The 15,538-nt window shown below is 36.8% G+C and overlaps 2 protein-coding genes across 4 annotated transcripts in view; both read left to right on the top strand.

Annotated features, from left to right (window-relative positions):
• LOC5577102 (mitogen-activated protein kinase kinase kinase 11) overlaps positions 1-5,461 on the top strand; it is a 112,483-nt gene extending 107,022 nt beyond the window's left edge. For all 3 annotated transcript variants that reach the window (XM_021853216.1, XM_021853218.1, XM_021853217.1), the window contains 2 exons: positions 2,214-2,554; positions 3,161-5,461. In XM_021853216.1, the coding sequence (XP_021708908.1) occupies positions 2,214-2,554; positions 3,161-4,143 (1,324 nt within the window). In that variant the 3' untranslated portion in view covers positions 4,144-5,461. The remainder of the gene's footprint in view (positions 1-2,213; positions 2,555-3,160) is intronic.
• A 31-nt stretch (positions 5,462-5,492) lies between these two features.
• On the top strand, positions 5,493-15,273 carry LOC110679150. Its single transcript, XM_021853219.1, has 2 exons — positions 5,493-6,143; positions 14,651-15,273. Exons 1-2 carry the CDS (start codon positions 5,849-5,851, stop codon positions 14,794-14,796), a joined length of 441 nt encoding a protein of 146 aa, XP_021708911.1. The 5' UTR covers positions 5,493-5,848; the 3' UTR covers positions 14,797-15,273.
• The last annotated feature ends 265 nt before the right edge of the window (positions 15,274-15,538 follow it).

The raw sequence follows: 15,538 nt of genomic DNA on the forward strand, positions 1-15,538 counted from the left end.
ATTTACCGTGTATATCTCGGAAGTGATGTATCTCAGCTAAATTTTACTTGAGTATTTTTCGATGCAAATTTTTCATATTTAAAAATATATAGTTATTTTTCTGTACTCAAAAAAACGCATCAAAAATATCGTTTAACATAAATTCGTTTTATTTATTTTTTAAAATAATTTATTTTTTATCCAAAAAAAATCCGTTTTGAGGCATTGTGCAAGAAATTACAAACAATATGCTGCAAAACATATCCAAAAAATAAAAACATCAATTTTGCGGTTTTTATGAACAATGAATTTCAAATTTTGAGCTTGAGCTTGATTGGCCGCCCGTGGATGCTACTCCAGTATCGCCAGATCAGCTGCACTTACACAAGGAACCAACCGAATGACTGCTTGGGACTAACAGGCATCCTCAGTGTATAAGTGCTGGTGATCTTTTATTTTTAGCGACAATGGTGCCTGCCACGTCAGAATGCAGACCAATGTGGGGAAGGGGGAGGAATTGATGATGCGTTATACTGGCTCCCACGTAGACCGTATATTCCACTGCATCTACGCCAGTACATGCGGGAGTGTGTGGATTGGGGGAAAGGCATGGCAGAGAGGTTTGCAGACTGCCTATGTATCAGGCGTAAGGAAAGGCATGCGCGTGGAAGAATGGAAGCGTTAGGGAAACGGTTTCTTGTCCGTCTCTGGTTCTAGCGTTTGCTATGAACGAATAGTTTGAGTGTGATAGATTTAGAATGGAAGATAGAAGCAAGTAAGAGATATACAACTACAAAGTACGAGGAAAGGGACGGGCCTGGGATTGAACCCATGACCTTCTGCTTATGAAGCAGAAGCGGCAGCCATCAGACCACCAAACCCGTCTTTTTTTTATGAACAATGAATTTCAAATTTTCATTTGAAAATTTCGTTTATATTTTTTTTACCGTGTATACTTTTTTACATACTTTAGTATAAAGGTTTTGATCAAACAATAATCAATTCAGCTACGATTCACTCAATCAAAATATAATATTTCTGGAATGGAGAAACACGAAATATGTTTGAAAAGGGCCTATTTTACTTTTTTTATTTGAAAATTTTATATAAATATGAGTATATCTCGAAATTGATGCAACCTAGAAAAAATTTACTTAAGTACTTTTCGATTGCAATTTTTCTGTACTTTCAAATAAACACATAAAAAAATATTGTTTTCCTCTATTTCGATTTTTATTCAAAATCTGTATTTCTTTAAAAAATCATAACTTTTTTGTCCATAATTCTTCCATTTTGAAACATTGTGCAATAAATCACATAAGTTGTCTCCTAAAACATATCCAAAAATAAAAAAAATCAAAACTGCGTTTCTGGAGAAAATCGATTTTAAAATTTTGTTTTTGAAATAAAAAATAATCTGTAACTTTTTTTTACCGTGCATATTTTTCTCCATATAGTCCTAAGCAAAACCTAAAATTTTGTAGAAGATCTCAAATCGATCGGACAAACCGTTTTCGAGTTTCAGTTTTTTAAAGATTTGCTATTGATTTTCCGATACGCCCTTCTAAAAAATAAGGCGAGGTTCAAAATGGCGGTCTGAAGGTGCAAAATGGCATTTTTGGTCATAAAGAATCTGTATGCAAATTTTCAGGCGATTCAAAAAATACAAAAATTAAATTTAAAAAAAAATTCGTCATGTTCGGTGGAATTGCTCATATGTTAGTCTGGCGCATGCATGTTCCTAATTATGGACGTCATATACATCAATGGTCCTAATTATGAACACACATTGTTCCTTAATATAGACAGCAAACGAACTTTACGAATAATATTTGTTGAAAAAACAATTTAACCATGTATTTTACTTTTGAAATGTTACAATGAATCATGTTTAGAACTGACAGTTTACTATTTTGGATGTAAAAACAATGAATGTTCAACACAAGAATTCAGAATATGGCGCTGTCTATAATATGGTACTGGCACGGTACATGAAAAACCATTTAAATATCGCTGATTTCATTTGAATGTGTGTGAGCTACGGGCCCTACGTTTTTTTATTTTCCTAGACATACAGCTTAGCCATAGAAAACGACTGGTGAGCTCCGATTTGCCGGAGATTTTTTCTGACGACAACAGTCTGGGAAGCACCGTGCGCATTTCTTCAGGTGTGGGAAAGGGCGAGGGAAGCAATCCTCATTAGGAAGATTGATTCGATGATTCCTTTTTGTTAGGACGCCTTTATCTTCGCTCAGCCCACGCCAAGACGACCGACCGCTGCGTTTCGCGGATTCGCCTCAGCATTATATACCTTCCACGATGTCGACCACCAGTGGCCTAGGATCGAACTACACCCCCTCAGGGCCAAGTTCCTCGCTGAGTGGCGGTGTTGGGGGCACACAACCTCCGACGCCTTCGCCTAGACGTAAATCAAGCGCAGCTTCCTTCATCGACTATGGGGAGCTTCCGGAGGAGCAGGAAAGTAGAACTGGTCTCTATGTGCCCGGTGACTACGTTAACTATCCGTACCAGGGAAGCAATATGTGTACGACAGGACCAAATGCGGGTTATTTTGGTAAGTCTCAGTTCTGCTTTGATACAAAATATTGATTCTAAATGCGATTAACTTGACAACTTGAAAGTGTACTCAATAACACATTATGTGTTTAATATTTATATTTTTTCTTGATTTATCAAAGTTGTGGCTTAACATGTATGTGTGGAATTTAAAACACCTGTTTAATTGTTTAATTATATGATGAAATGATTGAGATAGGCAAAATCTTGTCTAATTTCAAATGCTTATATATTTATTTCTTTACATTCTTTATATAAACATCCACCGCCATATTCAACTAATAAACGTGATGACTTTAATATTTGGAACATTTCCCTTCATTCTTCATATCTAAATGCCCTGAATATTTAATAACAAGATAAGCACACTAAGGACGAGTTCACTTTAAGTCTACTCATTAATTCTTATTCCGGAAAAATCAGAAACCATCCTTATTATATTTCAATAAAGCTTGATTTTCTTCCTTGGAAATGTCTCCTAATAAAGCTAATCTTAATAAGCCAAAAAACAAAAAAAATGCAATTTTTTCATAGGTTTTATCAGAGTTTGCAGTGTTGGTAACATTTTTGCGATTCATCAAATCACCACGTTTCTCTTTCTCAGGATCACATTACTTTCCATATCGACCGGAGATCAATTTCGCCTACGAGCGTGACACGAAGTCATATGGAGGCGAGCCTGTTTACGAAGACCATCACTACGATAGTGCGTCGTATCACGATTATGCTTACGAAGGAGGCACGTCGCAGCGTTTCAATGCCCCACGTGTTCCGGCAATGGGCGTAAGTGCTGCTGGCCATCGAAGAACGTTGTCCAATGTTTCCACGACTGCTAGCAATATTAATCAAGGGTTTCATCTGGATCAGGATGACGACATTGAAGTGGTAGACAGTACCATTTATAATTTAAGCCAATTCTACATAGGTAACAATCCGAATACAGTCAAAGTGCCGGAATCTAGCTACGTTCCTAATCGTATGCGTGAGTATGAAAACATTCCAAACTACTTTAAGAGGCAAACTAGTCTGAACGCCGGTTACCCGGGTCACTTTTCTAATGAATTTATAAATATCACAAATCACGAGCGACCTATGAGTCTAGGCCTAGAACATGGTGGAACGCAATCATCAGGGGCTGGTTCCCAAGTGAAGCTGCGTTCTAGCTTGAAGAAACACAACTCCCAACAGCAACAGCAGCATCAAAAGAAGTATAGTACCGGTTCTAGTGGAAGCTGTGGTACGCCTGGAACCACAAATCATACGCCTCCAGAGAGTCTAACTAGTGACGACAGTTCTTATTTGAGCGCAAAAGATAATTCCTCCTCGATGTCGTCTCAGAGTAGGGTTCGTTTCACGCCGGAAATCCTCTTGGATGTGCAAAAACCGCAGCAGCAACAACAACACCAACATCCACAGCATCTATCTTCCCAGCAGATTCAAAGTAGCCAAAATTTAGCACTCGAGCACGGATCACACGTCCCACTCGGGCGGCGGTCATCAGGCGGCACCATACCGGTAGCGTCTTCAAGCAATACTTCTCTCGTCAGCAGACGCCGTTCGAACGCAAGTGAATCCGAACAATCCTAGCATTACGTTAAAACCTATATGGTGTAACTTTCGATTTTCCGGTGCACTTATTGACTTGCGCACTTTTTATTGCTAGGAAGACGAGCGGGGGATGATAAGAAGATTAAGAGATCAAACAAAGAAGCAATTTTGCTGCCGCAGATATAATGCGAGAGTGATTACGTGTTCGATTTTCTTTATTGCAGTATTCAGCCATGAAAAAATAATACTTATTCAACTGAGATTGTATCAATTCAATGCCGGTAGCAGTAACTATAAAAAACTCAGAAATATTGCTCCACCACTTTAAGCTTTGCAGAGAAAACAATAAAACAATTCCTACATCAGACAAGTTCAGGCAGTTGTAATCCAAATGTTCCAGCATGGTTGAAAACAATGTTTTATCGCCTTCGACGATAACGACCGGCATACAGTTATATTTATGAGCCTTTTTACTCGGTTAGATTCTTTCGCACGCTGTAAAATGGAAGGACAACTTCTTCGATGGCGAACTGTTATATATCTGAAGCACATTCATAAGATTCATTGGTTTCAATCGTAAACAAACGATTTTTGATAGTCGATAGACGAACTCTTGCAGCTGTGTTCTCACTAGCCAATGACAAGATTACTCTATAAGAGGATTAAAATTGTCGTCTAAGTTTCGCATAATTTTCAGGAAATCTCAATATCAGCAGTAGTGCACTGACTGCAATCCCCCGGTCTGGAATCGATCGATAAATTAATTTGCTCAATCCTCCATAGCTTTGCTTCTGCCATCATGCTGGCAAATGCAGAAATAATGTGAAACTTTGGGTTTCAACCGCTCCTGTTTGCTCTGTCTCTCCACTCATTTCAGTTTGGAAACTTATTTTTTGCTGCCAACTCATGGCAAAGAAGAAAATGCAACAACACTGACTGCCTAAGAAATAAGTATAAAGTTAAAGTTGTGTCTCCACTCTTAGGTACTTTGTAGCTCAAGTGGCGTTACGTGCTGAAATATTTTGCCTCTCTGGAAAAAAAAATCAGGGGATCTGTTTCAACCGGACTTTGAGTTAAAGTCTGAAACTCGTACTACTTATACGCATTCAGGAAGCAAGTTAAATAGAAAGTTTTGTGACACAAATCTCCCAAAAGACGGAGACCGTGTCTCTGGAGCCGGCCTACTGATAAAGCTGTTCCTGATAAGACCAATTGTTCAAATGGTAAGGAAAATAGCGGTTTCGGTAATACTATTACCACAACTCATTTTTTAAGGCACTTTGTGCTCGTGGCCACTACTGTGCCGGAATCAGTTGATCTGTAGCTTCTTCTTTACCGATTTTTCAACTTATCTATATTTATATCTTACTTTCACTCTCTCCTACTCTTTTAAGTGTAGTCCGCAGCTGATAAGTACTGTGTAAAAGTATAGGACAAGAAACGGTCAAGAAATGCTTTTTCTGTCGAAATTTCCTGTGCGGTCCGCAGCTGACAAGAAATTTATACTGTTTTTCGAATTTGCCAACAGATGGCGGATTACTGTTCTAAAAACATTCAGCTGTCACTTTTCTTACGGAATAATATGCTGATCTATTATTCCGCAAGAAAAATGACATTTCGTATTTTGAAACCGGCGTCGAATGCAGTGTGACCTAGTGTGACCAAGTGAAAAAAAAAACGTTCTGTCCAAAAGTGTTCTGTGCTCGTGATCTGAAAACCGTGTTTGTGTACATTTTTATTTGCGATGGAGTACGCCGATGTGGAATTCTTGGAGCTAGGGGAGTTTATCGATTTGTCCCCACCGGACTTTGATACGGAAGCCACAGAAGCTTCTCCTGATGTTTCTCCTCCCGCGGCTGCCGGGAAACGCCAGAAGAAGAGAAGAAGGACGGATTTCTTCTCTTCTGAGGATAAGAAACAGCTGGCTGCAGCTGTGAAGGGTCGCCCAGAAATCTGGGACCTTTCTAATCGAGACCATTACAACAATGGTGCGATCGATCGGGCCTGGAGGGAGATTGCGAAGCAGCTCAACCGAACCTGTAAGTAGATTAAGGCAATCATGGACATAGCCAGAGTTTCCACGAGGGATGTTTGTGAGTTGGAAAGCGACCTCAAGTTCATTCACGGATTTCACTTAAAATGATCATTGTACACATCTTACCCTTTTTGCACAAAACGTTAAACTATGACGAACATCGATCCTCTTTTCCTATTACAGTGATCAATAAGTGAAATACTAAACGCGTTTTGGCTCCTATCGGCCGGCAATTTCAGCCTAGCAAGTTATTGGAACGGGATATAAGGATTTCTCATAGTTCTCCCAAGAATTTCCTTAGACTATACGATTTTCTTCTAGAGACAACACCCGAATTACTCCAGGCTTCTTAAAAAGGCTTTCTTAAACGCATCCGACTAAAACTCCTCCATGAATATGCTTAAGAATTCCTATAATGTTTTTTTTTTCCAGAATTTGGTTTTTTGTTTCTCCTCCGCAGGGCTGGTAGCAACTGAGTGCCTTTACATTCTAACTTTGGAGAACCTATGCTTGCAGATAGAGACCAAAGAGAGACCGAATTCTTGCATAACTTGTGATTTCGCCCTAAAAGCCATTGGTAGTGTGTAGCTTATTGTTTCTAAACAAATGAATGGACTAGGATGAAAGCTATCACTAATGGGAGATAAAGGAGGATCTTCTGTTCATCGAAGCATTGTTAAATAAGTGTAAATACCTACATTCGATTGCACAGTAACAAAAAGCTACACACTGGGTTACCAATGGCTTTTAGGGCGAAATAACAAGTTGTGCGAGAATTGTAATCAAAAACAGACCATACATAAACCAATAAAATAAAAAAATTTCCAATTAGGAATCACCAGATGAAGGCTTTTATAAGAATGTCTCAGAAAAGTTGGTCAGACAGATTTTTGAGAATTGAGTGTTACTACATGTAAAACCGACTCGATTTGCTGCAATCGCGCACTTTTATAAGCATTTCCGCACTTGAAAAAAAACCTCTGCGATAGTCCAGTGGTGATAGATATTTAAAGATTTCAACAAGGAATTTATCTAGTTATACATTTGCAAGTTTCTTCAGAGATTCTCCATTTTGGTTGAAATGGAGAATTTCGATGCTTTCCTTTAAAAATTGAGACATTTTAGAGACTGCATTGAAATAGAGAATCTAAAAAGAAACCTGTTACCAGCCCTGCCACCAGGTGCTTTGCATTCTTCGAAGTTTTTTTTTAGAAACTCTTCAATGTTTTCTATCAAACTGATTGCTTTAAAAAGGCAATGCATGAGTTTTATGAGGCAAATGTACGATTAGTGGTGCAACTAAAGGAAAACTGCTGAAACCTGGTGATAAAATCATGAAATATGTATTTTCAACTTATCAGTAGATAGACTTCAAATCCTTCTATCATTCAAATGTATAAAAACCACGATTCATTTTAAATTTCCCAGCAAATAGCCTTGCACCAATAATAGAAATACTGTTCCTTTAGTGGAGGTAGGTTTAAAGAATTATTCATTTAGTGGGCTTATTCACAAACTTCATAACGCTCTAGTGGGTGGGTGGGTGTTTTCTTGATGATACGACTCATACAAAATTTGTAGACCTCGGGTGGGTGGGTGCCAAAAATGTCCATTTTCAGCGTTGAAATATGTGAATGAACCCAGTGGCGCAAACCATTGATTTCTTGGAGACCCTCCACTATGGGTACTGATGCACCACTATGTAATGTTTTTGCAAAGGAGTAAAAATTTAAGCAAAATAATTGTTTAATCTAAATGGCTTTGAAGTCATGTAGGCTAGTTTTCCTTTTCAATATTATCAAATAAATAGTAAGAAGTACTGCTTGACATTTGATAGAAAATTAAATACAACAAAAACGATTCGTAGGCAAACAATATGTGAGCAAAAATTTTTTATATTTATTTTATAAAATTTTAGTGATTTACATTGCCGTGACTTTATAATTTCGCTGTGTAAGCAAATGGTCATGAGTTCGATTTTTAGCACTTTTATAAAAATAACTTTAGGATATTTTTCCCTTGTTGGTGAATAATTTGGGATTTTGATATCTGGACAAATTAGGAATGTTGAAGCAAACTATCAACTAATTGAGGTAAAAGATCTCACAGATTATTTTTGAATTGTTGGTGGAAGCTTTGGCGTACTAAGAGCTTTCTGGGACATATTGGATATTATGATGGATAACGAGTAATTTAGATTATTTCTGAATGAATTGAGGTCCACAGTGTACTATGAGATTGTTTTTGGATTGTTTGGTATATTCTGAGAGAGTGTTTAAACATTTTTTTGAATGTCGTAGAACAACGAGAAACTCCTAGAATATTTTTGAACCTCAGTTAGTTCTGATTTTTCTCACAGGATTTCTTAACGTACTTATGAATTGTTGGCAAATGTTTAGTAAATCTGAGTGAATTTCTGGAAATATTGTAAATGTTGAAATTTCTAGTATATTTTTGATCTTAATGAGGATCACAAAGAATTCATGGATTATCTCTGATATGTTGTTCAGTACTCTAAAACTATGAAAAAAATTGGACAAATTGGAAATGTTGATGATAACGAGAAATGTCTTGAATTTCTTAACTAATCGAGGATTTCAGATGATTCTAAGAATATTTTTAAATTGTTGTTGAATACTTTGATAATCTGAGAGAACGTCTGAAAAAAATGATAGGTTGAAGGATAATGCTAAGTTCCTAAAAAAACATCTGAGTTGATTGCGCAGAGTACTATGAGAGCATTTCTGAATTGTTGTTGGATACTTTGAAATTCTGAGAGAATGGCTGAATAAATTTAGACTATTCAAGAATAATCAGGGTTTTTTATAATATTTCATAACTAATTGAGAATCACAGAGAACTGTAGAATTGTTTTTTGAATTTTTTGAAACTCTTGTTTAGACTTGGAATGATAACGAGATTAGTTATCTGAGCTAATTAAAAGTCACAGAGAACTCACAAATATTTTTTTTAATTTTCAAGATTTTTTTTTGGATTGTTGGTGAATACTTTGGAATTCTTAGAGATACTCTGAACAAATTTGGATTTTTGGAGGATAATAAGAAATTCCAAGAATATTTCCTAACTAATTGAGGATCACAGAGTACTATAATAGTTATTTATGCAACAAGTTCCAAAATGATGATTTTTTCAGCACGAGTCGTACATTTATCCGACGAGGCTTGCCGAGTTGGATAAATACGGCGAGTGCTGAAAATTTCGAGTTTTGGAACTTGTTGCATAAATAACTATGCAACATTTTTTGCATTTACGAAAAATGCCGTTTGATTTAGATCATTTTAAGGAACACAATCATATTTCAAGAAAATCCACATGGTATCCATGCGCTAAAGCGACTCGATATTTTTCAATCAGGTAGGCTGTGATGCAGTAGTATGACCATGGACATGTCAGTCACCAATTTTCGCGCATCACCCGAAATCAAACTGATCTACGTATATTTGTAAACGGACAAGGTATGATGCCGCATAAAATATTCTTCTGTGTTGTACAGTTATTCCTCATGTGCCAATCTTCCTACACAAACCGTGTAGGAACATGAAGTGCCGATCATTTTGGGACCAATTCAACTACTGCCCCACGCTCACTGGGCGAATCGCCTCATAAAGCTCCCGTATTTTTTGTTGTGAACTCACCTATTCTACTGCCTCCTATAGGTACATCCTATTTCAACTCAGAATCCCTCACAATAAACTGGATTCTGATTTCAAATCCGAATCTACAATTGGAATCCGACTCAATTCGGTTCATCGTACGGATGTAAAATCAGAACCTAGTTGACTAAGTCATTGAAAAATTCAGAACAATTGAATAAATGATCTATGGATGCAATCCGACGTCATTCTGATAACTCCCAAAACAGTACTGAAAAGTGCTACTTTTCGATACTGATATTAGTGCTGAAAAGTAGCACTTTTCAGCACTGTTTCATTCGGTAGGAAAAGTAGGCCGTTATGTTGTCCATTCTCTTGATAAAAAGTAGGCTAATTTGCAACGGAATTGCAAAAAAATATTTTTGAATTAGTTTTTCGTGCATGTTTAGAAATTTTTATCAAATGAAAATTTTAGGACTAATTTGAAATACTGACGGGTAACGAAGGACTCCTATGTTGATTTTGAACTAATTGAAGATTACAGAGAACTCTAAGATTATTTTTGAATTTGCAGGATTATTCTTGAGTTGTGGATGGATACTTTGGAATTCTGAGAAAATGTCTGAATAAATTTGAAATGTTGAAAGATTACCAGAAATACCTAGACTATTTCTAAGCTAATTAAGCATCACATAAATCTCTAAGAGAGTTTCTGAATTGTTTGTAAATACTGAATTGCTGGTAAATAAAAGAATGTCTGGGCACATGGTAAATGTTGATGATAACGAAACATTTCTAGTATATTTTTGAACTTATTGAGGATCACAAAGAATTCATGGATTATTTCTGAATTGTTGTTCAATACCTTAGGAACTCAGGAAGAAATTTTGAAAAAAATGGGAATACTCATGATTGTTGAGTACTATGAGAATATGAGAGAACAATTGAAAAAAAAAATACTATGTGGAAGGATAACGAGAATTTTTAAATTGTTGTGGAATACTTTAAGGATCTGAGAGAACTCATGGAACAATGTGTTATGCGGGAGGATAACGAGAAATTCGAATGTACTAGTCTACGTCGGTTGACGAAATAAAAAATATAATTCATAAAAAAAATTGAGCAGATCCATGAGAGTATTACTGAATTGTCGTTGAATACTTCGGAGTTCCGAGAGAATGTCTGAATAAATTTGGAATATTTAAGGACAACTAAAAATTCCTAGAATATATCTCAACTTATTGAGATTCACAGAGAACTTTTGAATTGTTGATAAATACTTTGAAACACAGAGAGAATGTCAGAGGAAAAAAAAAGATTGATAAAGGATAACCCGAAATTCCTAAATCATTTCTTAATCAAATCAAGATCACAGAAAACTCCTGCATTATGCCTGATTTGTAAGTAAATACTTTTGAATGCTCGGAGGATGTCTGCTCAAATTGCTAATACGGATAATAACGAGAAATCTTAGAATATTTCAGAGCCTATGGAGGATCACAAAGAACTCTAAAAATATTATAATAAATCTTCGAGTTGTTTAGTGGAATCCCTATAAGTAGATGCAAACCCGAATTTAGTACTATACCATTAATTCCACTAGAGTTTGTATCCTTTGACAGATACGCGTATTTCGACTTTAACTGTAAGGCCGTCTTCAGTGTCGTCTACTAGACTCTGAGTCGCGCAGTTGGTTAACGCGCCCTGTCTAGCATATTGGGATTCGTGGGATCGAAGCCCACCAGAACGATTCCATTATTTTTCACAATTTTACATCTCAATTTGACCAAATTGACTTTTGTGTCTACGTACTTCAGGTTATGTTTGAATAGTTTTTGAATACCTTGGTATTCAATGTCTGGAAACTATTGAATGTAGACGAAATAACAAGGATTTTCCTAAATATACCGAACTAATTGTTTATCACGGAGCTATCGGAGAGTATACCAAAATTAAATGACGATTTTTTTTAACTAATTGGGGATTACAAAGAACTTCAAAAGTATATCAGAATTGTTGTTCAGATAATGCTCACGAATAACGAGAGATTCCCAGTTGTTTCTTTATAGGGTTTTGGTACCGAAAGTACCGGTAATACCGTCCATTTTTTGGTACCGGAATACCGGTACTGGAAAGCATTGAGTACCGGTATTTTCAATACTGATGAAAAACTTACATAATAGTTGTTTGATTCAATAAATTTCTTCACAATAAATGGTACGTAAGTTTAGTAGAGTTCGTTGATGGCGAGTTTCTCAGGTTGATCAAGGAACGTATTACATAAAGGCTTATTCTAATTATCAACTTTTCATCATGTAAGTGACATCATTCATTCATGTAAGTAGAAAAACTTATCTCCGTACATAAAACTTAAGGTGTCCGGCCATTTGGCCGAACGCCGTTTGGCCGAATGTCGTTTAGCCGAACGCCATTTGGCCGAACGGGCCGTTTGGCCGAATGCCGTTTGGCTGAATTACGAAAAAAATCAAATTGCTACAACGCTTTAAGCCTGGTATCCACATCCTAAGTAGAGCGGTAAAGTACAATTTGTTGCTAATTACCAAAGTAATGTTGACAGCTGATCCAGAATGAGCGAAGTGTCACTTTTACTTGCGGAATAATTGAGCGGCACATTTTTCCGTACGGAATAGTGACAGCTCCATTTGATTTGTACGGCAGGCGTTACCAATGTTACGAAATCAGCTCTACTTGTCAACTGGATACAGCTCAAGTAATTTGGACAGCTGAAGTATTTCTTGGCCATTACTTGTCCTATCCTTTCGCACAGTACTTACGAAGTGGATACTACCCATTAATTGTTTTTTTTTTTTCTATCTTTATTAACGAGATTTTTAACCCTGGGCTAGTTCATCTCGGGACCAACGGCTTTACTTCCCTTCCGAAGGAAGTCGTCACTGAAATTTTTAGTGACTATCTCGGGGATGGGATTCGATCCCAGGTCCTCGGCATGAGAGGCGTGTGTTCTAACCCCTACACCAGGTCCGTCCCCTACCCATTAATTGTTGATTTGTATGATGTGGCGGGACGATAATAATAACATTGAACCGTCTATTCAGGATGAAGTTGTAGACTCCACGCATCGTACAAGACTCTAAGCTGATAGTTGATTCGTCTCTAGGTTATCAACGGTTTTCTAAGGTTTCAAGTGTCTTTAGTGATTTCATCATAAATTTGTCCTTCTTTTAAACATAGGCTTTTCTTTCGTGTTAAATTGGTTTCATTCATATCGGCAATAATTTAGCTTATGTTTTCATTTGGGAATTTTACCTTCTTTAAATCATTGGCAGTTTCTTGTAGTTAAACTGATAAAAATAATAGTTGCATAACACTTGCTTAAATTTTCATAAGAGATTATTCCTTCTTTTGATCATAGGCTGTTCTTTTAAGAGTGAAGTATTTTTCATAGTTATTGGAATTAAGACTATTAACAAGCCTATTAACAGAGCCTTTTTCAAAACAGATTTTTTTAGTATAACGATTAACTTAGGTGAAATTTCTTTTTCCTCCAAAATTAAGATTGCAACGTGTGAACTGAAATCTGCACCGTTGCTTGCGTAAAGCAGTAAACCGAACAACTCAGTGAACACTTACGTCGAAGAAGCTCACTGATTCTCCGTTGTGAAAAAAAGAAACAATAACTTGTGGCTGCTAGAACTATGAAATATTTTTCTTTGTACGATTCGAGGGATCGAAGAAATCCGATCCAGAAGAAGGACGATTAAGTCGTAAAACGTTTTAGTTTCTGTCAGAGGCCTACAAGGCTACAAACGCGATGCGAAAACATCTGTTGACAGCTATCACCCCTTGCAGAGAAGTGAATGATTGCTTACATTTAGGGCGTTCTTCTTTCAGCATTGACTGTTTCTTGAAATTACACTAAAGAGCTAATTAATTGTATATCAATGATGATTTATCTTTCTTTAAGTATACGCAGAATAAATTCTTTGAAATTCATTACAAATTTATGCTAACTGTAGTTCACTATTGTTTTCAATTTCGGCCAAACGGCATTCGGCCAAATGACCCGAAACTAAACTTAAGGCGCTTATTGTTTGCATCTTGTTTCCACCAAAAACATGTTTTGGGTGAAGTTATTGAACGGAAATGATTCAGGAGATCATATATTACCAACAGGGTTATCGAATTATCGATAATCGAATACAAATGAAGCTGATGACGGTCAAGCTTTCTAGTTAGCTAGGCCGAAATATAAAAACGGTTCAGGTTATTGAAGCATATGTTTCATATTTATTGCAAACAAAAGAGTTACAGTAGAACCGTTGAACCGGTGTTCGTCAACCGGTATTCGTCAAAATGGGTCGGTACTAGGAACCTTATTGCTTTACTAATAGAGAATTACAAAGAGCTCAAAGATTATTATTGAATTTGCAAGATTATTTTTAAGACTACAAACTGAAAAATACAAATAACTTTAAGATGACATTTGAAATTGCAAGTTTATTTTTCAAGTGTTGATACTTAACAATTTTGAGAGAATGTCTGAAAATAACTTCAATATAGAAGGTTAACGAGAATAAATCAAGCATTATAGAGAACTCTAAGGATATATCTCAGTTGTTGGTAAATACTTTGGAATGTTGTGAGACATTATCTAAATAAATTTGAAATGTAAAAGGAAGTGGCGCATCCGAACAGAGAAAAAAAAGGGCTCATTCACAAATTTCATAACGCTGAAGGGCGTGACCATTTCGGCGTTATGTTAATTATTAATGAACCCTTAACTCTATCGTAGCAAACTAGTGGATTCTGATTTATTTTTCTGTCCGTCATGGGGGTTCGGCCCCTGTCTTTGCCCATGAAGGCAATCACCAGGGTTTGAAGATAAATAGTAACTGATATCCATTATTTTTAACAGGCGACATGTGCAAAACGGCGTGGATCTCACTTCGCGAGAGCCATCGGTACAGGAAGAAAATTGTCCAGAAGAAATCCGGTAGCGAAGGGGGAGAGCCACTTCCAGGCCGATGTTTGAATTTACGTACTGTTTCAGCACGTTTCTAATATATTTGCCGTAGTCCGAAGGCCTGCCTGCACTCGCCGAAAATGTCGTATGGTATAATGAGTCCGATGAAATTCTCTTGCGCCATTCTCCTTCTGTAATAACGTTTTCGTCATCAAACTTGTCCATGTATCCTGGAGGGCAATAGGCAGTAGACTTATGCGTAATCAAAAAGTTATGCAGCATGCAGCATGCAGTGTTGGGAAACTCGTGCTCGCGAGTAAAAAAATACTCACTCACGTACTCGTTTGCGAGTAATACTCACGCTGTGAGTCACTCATTCCTTACTCTAACTCACGCGAGAGTATGACGTCATAACTCACTGCGAGTATTACTCACGTAAAGAGTAATACTCGCAGTGAGTATGACGTCATTACTCTCGGTGAGTGAGTAAGTTACTCTTTGTGAGTATGGTGAGTAACCAATTTCCATAGCAAAATAAAATTGTACATTAGTATGTTCTATACTAGGTGGAAGACTGTAAATGTTAATAATTCAAAGTGTTTACAGCTGCTATCGACTTCAGTGTGTATTGTGATGCGCAGTTTTATAGTATGGTTGTTTAAACTTTACCGTATTCAGAGCCAGTTTTTCAAAATGGATAAACAAGTTATAATGGCGAAAGTCCGGTTGTGTTCAAATACTTTCCAGACCAATTTATTTCGTTTAGTGGCATAAAATAAATACTGTAAAGTTGAATTGAAATATGTATTAGTAAAAATGGAATAAGGTACCGTGGGGCAA

The sequence above is a fragment of the Aedes aegypti genome, chromosome 3 (assembly GCF_002204515.2).
Source record: "Aedes aegypti strain LVP_AGWG chromosome 3, AaegL5.0 Primary Assembly, whole genome shotgun sequence".
Classification (NCBI taxonomy): Eukaryota; Metazoa; Arthropoda; class Insecta; order Diptera; family Culicidae; genus Aedes; species Aedes aegypti.

Excerpts from the sequence above, each read along its gene's own strand:
- LOC110679150 (XM_021853219.1), top strand. The coding sequence starts at position 5,849 with ATGGAGTACGCCGATGTGGAATTCTTGGAGCTAGGGGAGTTTATCGAT. Across the intron at positions 6,144-14,650 it reads GAAGCAGCTCAACCGAACCT|GCGACATGTGCAAAACGGCG; the intron begins GTAAGTAGATTA and ends TATTTTTAACAG.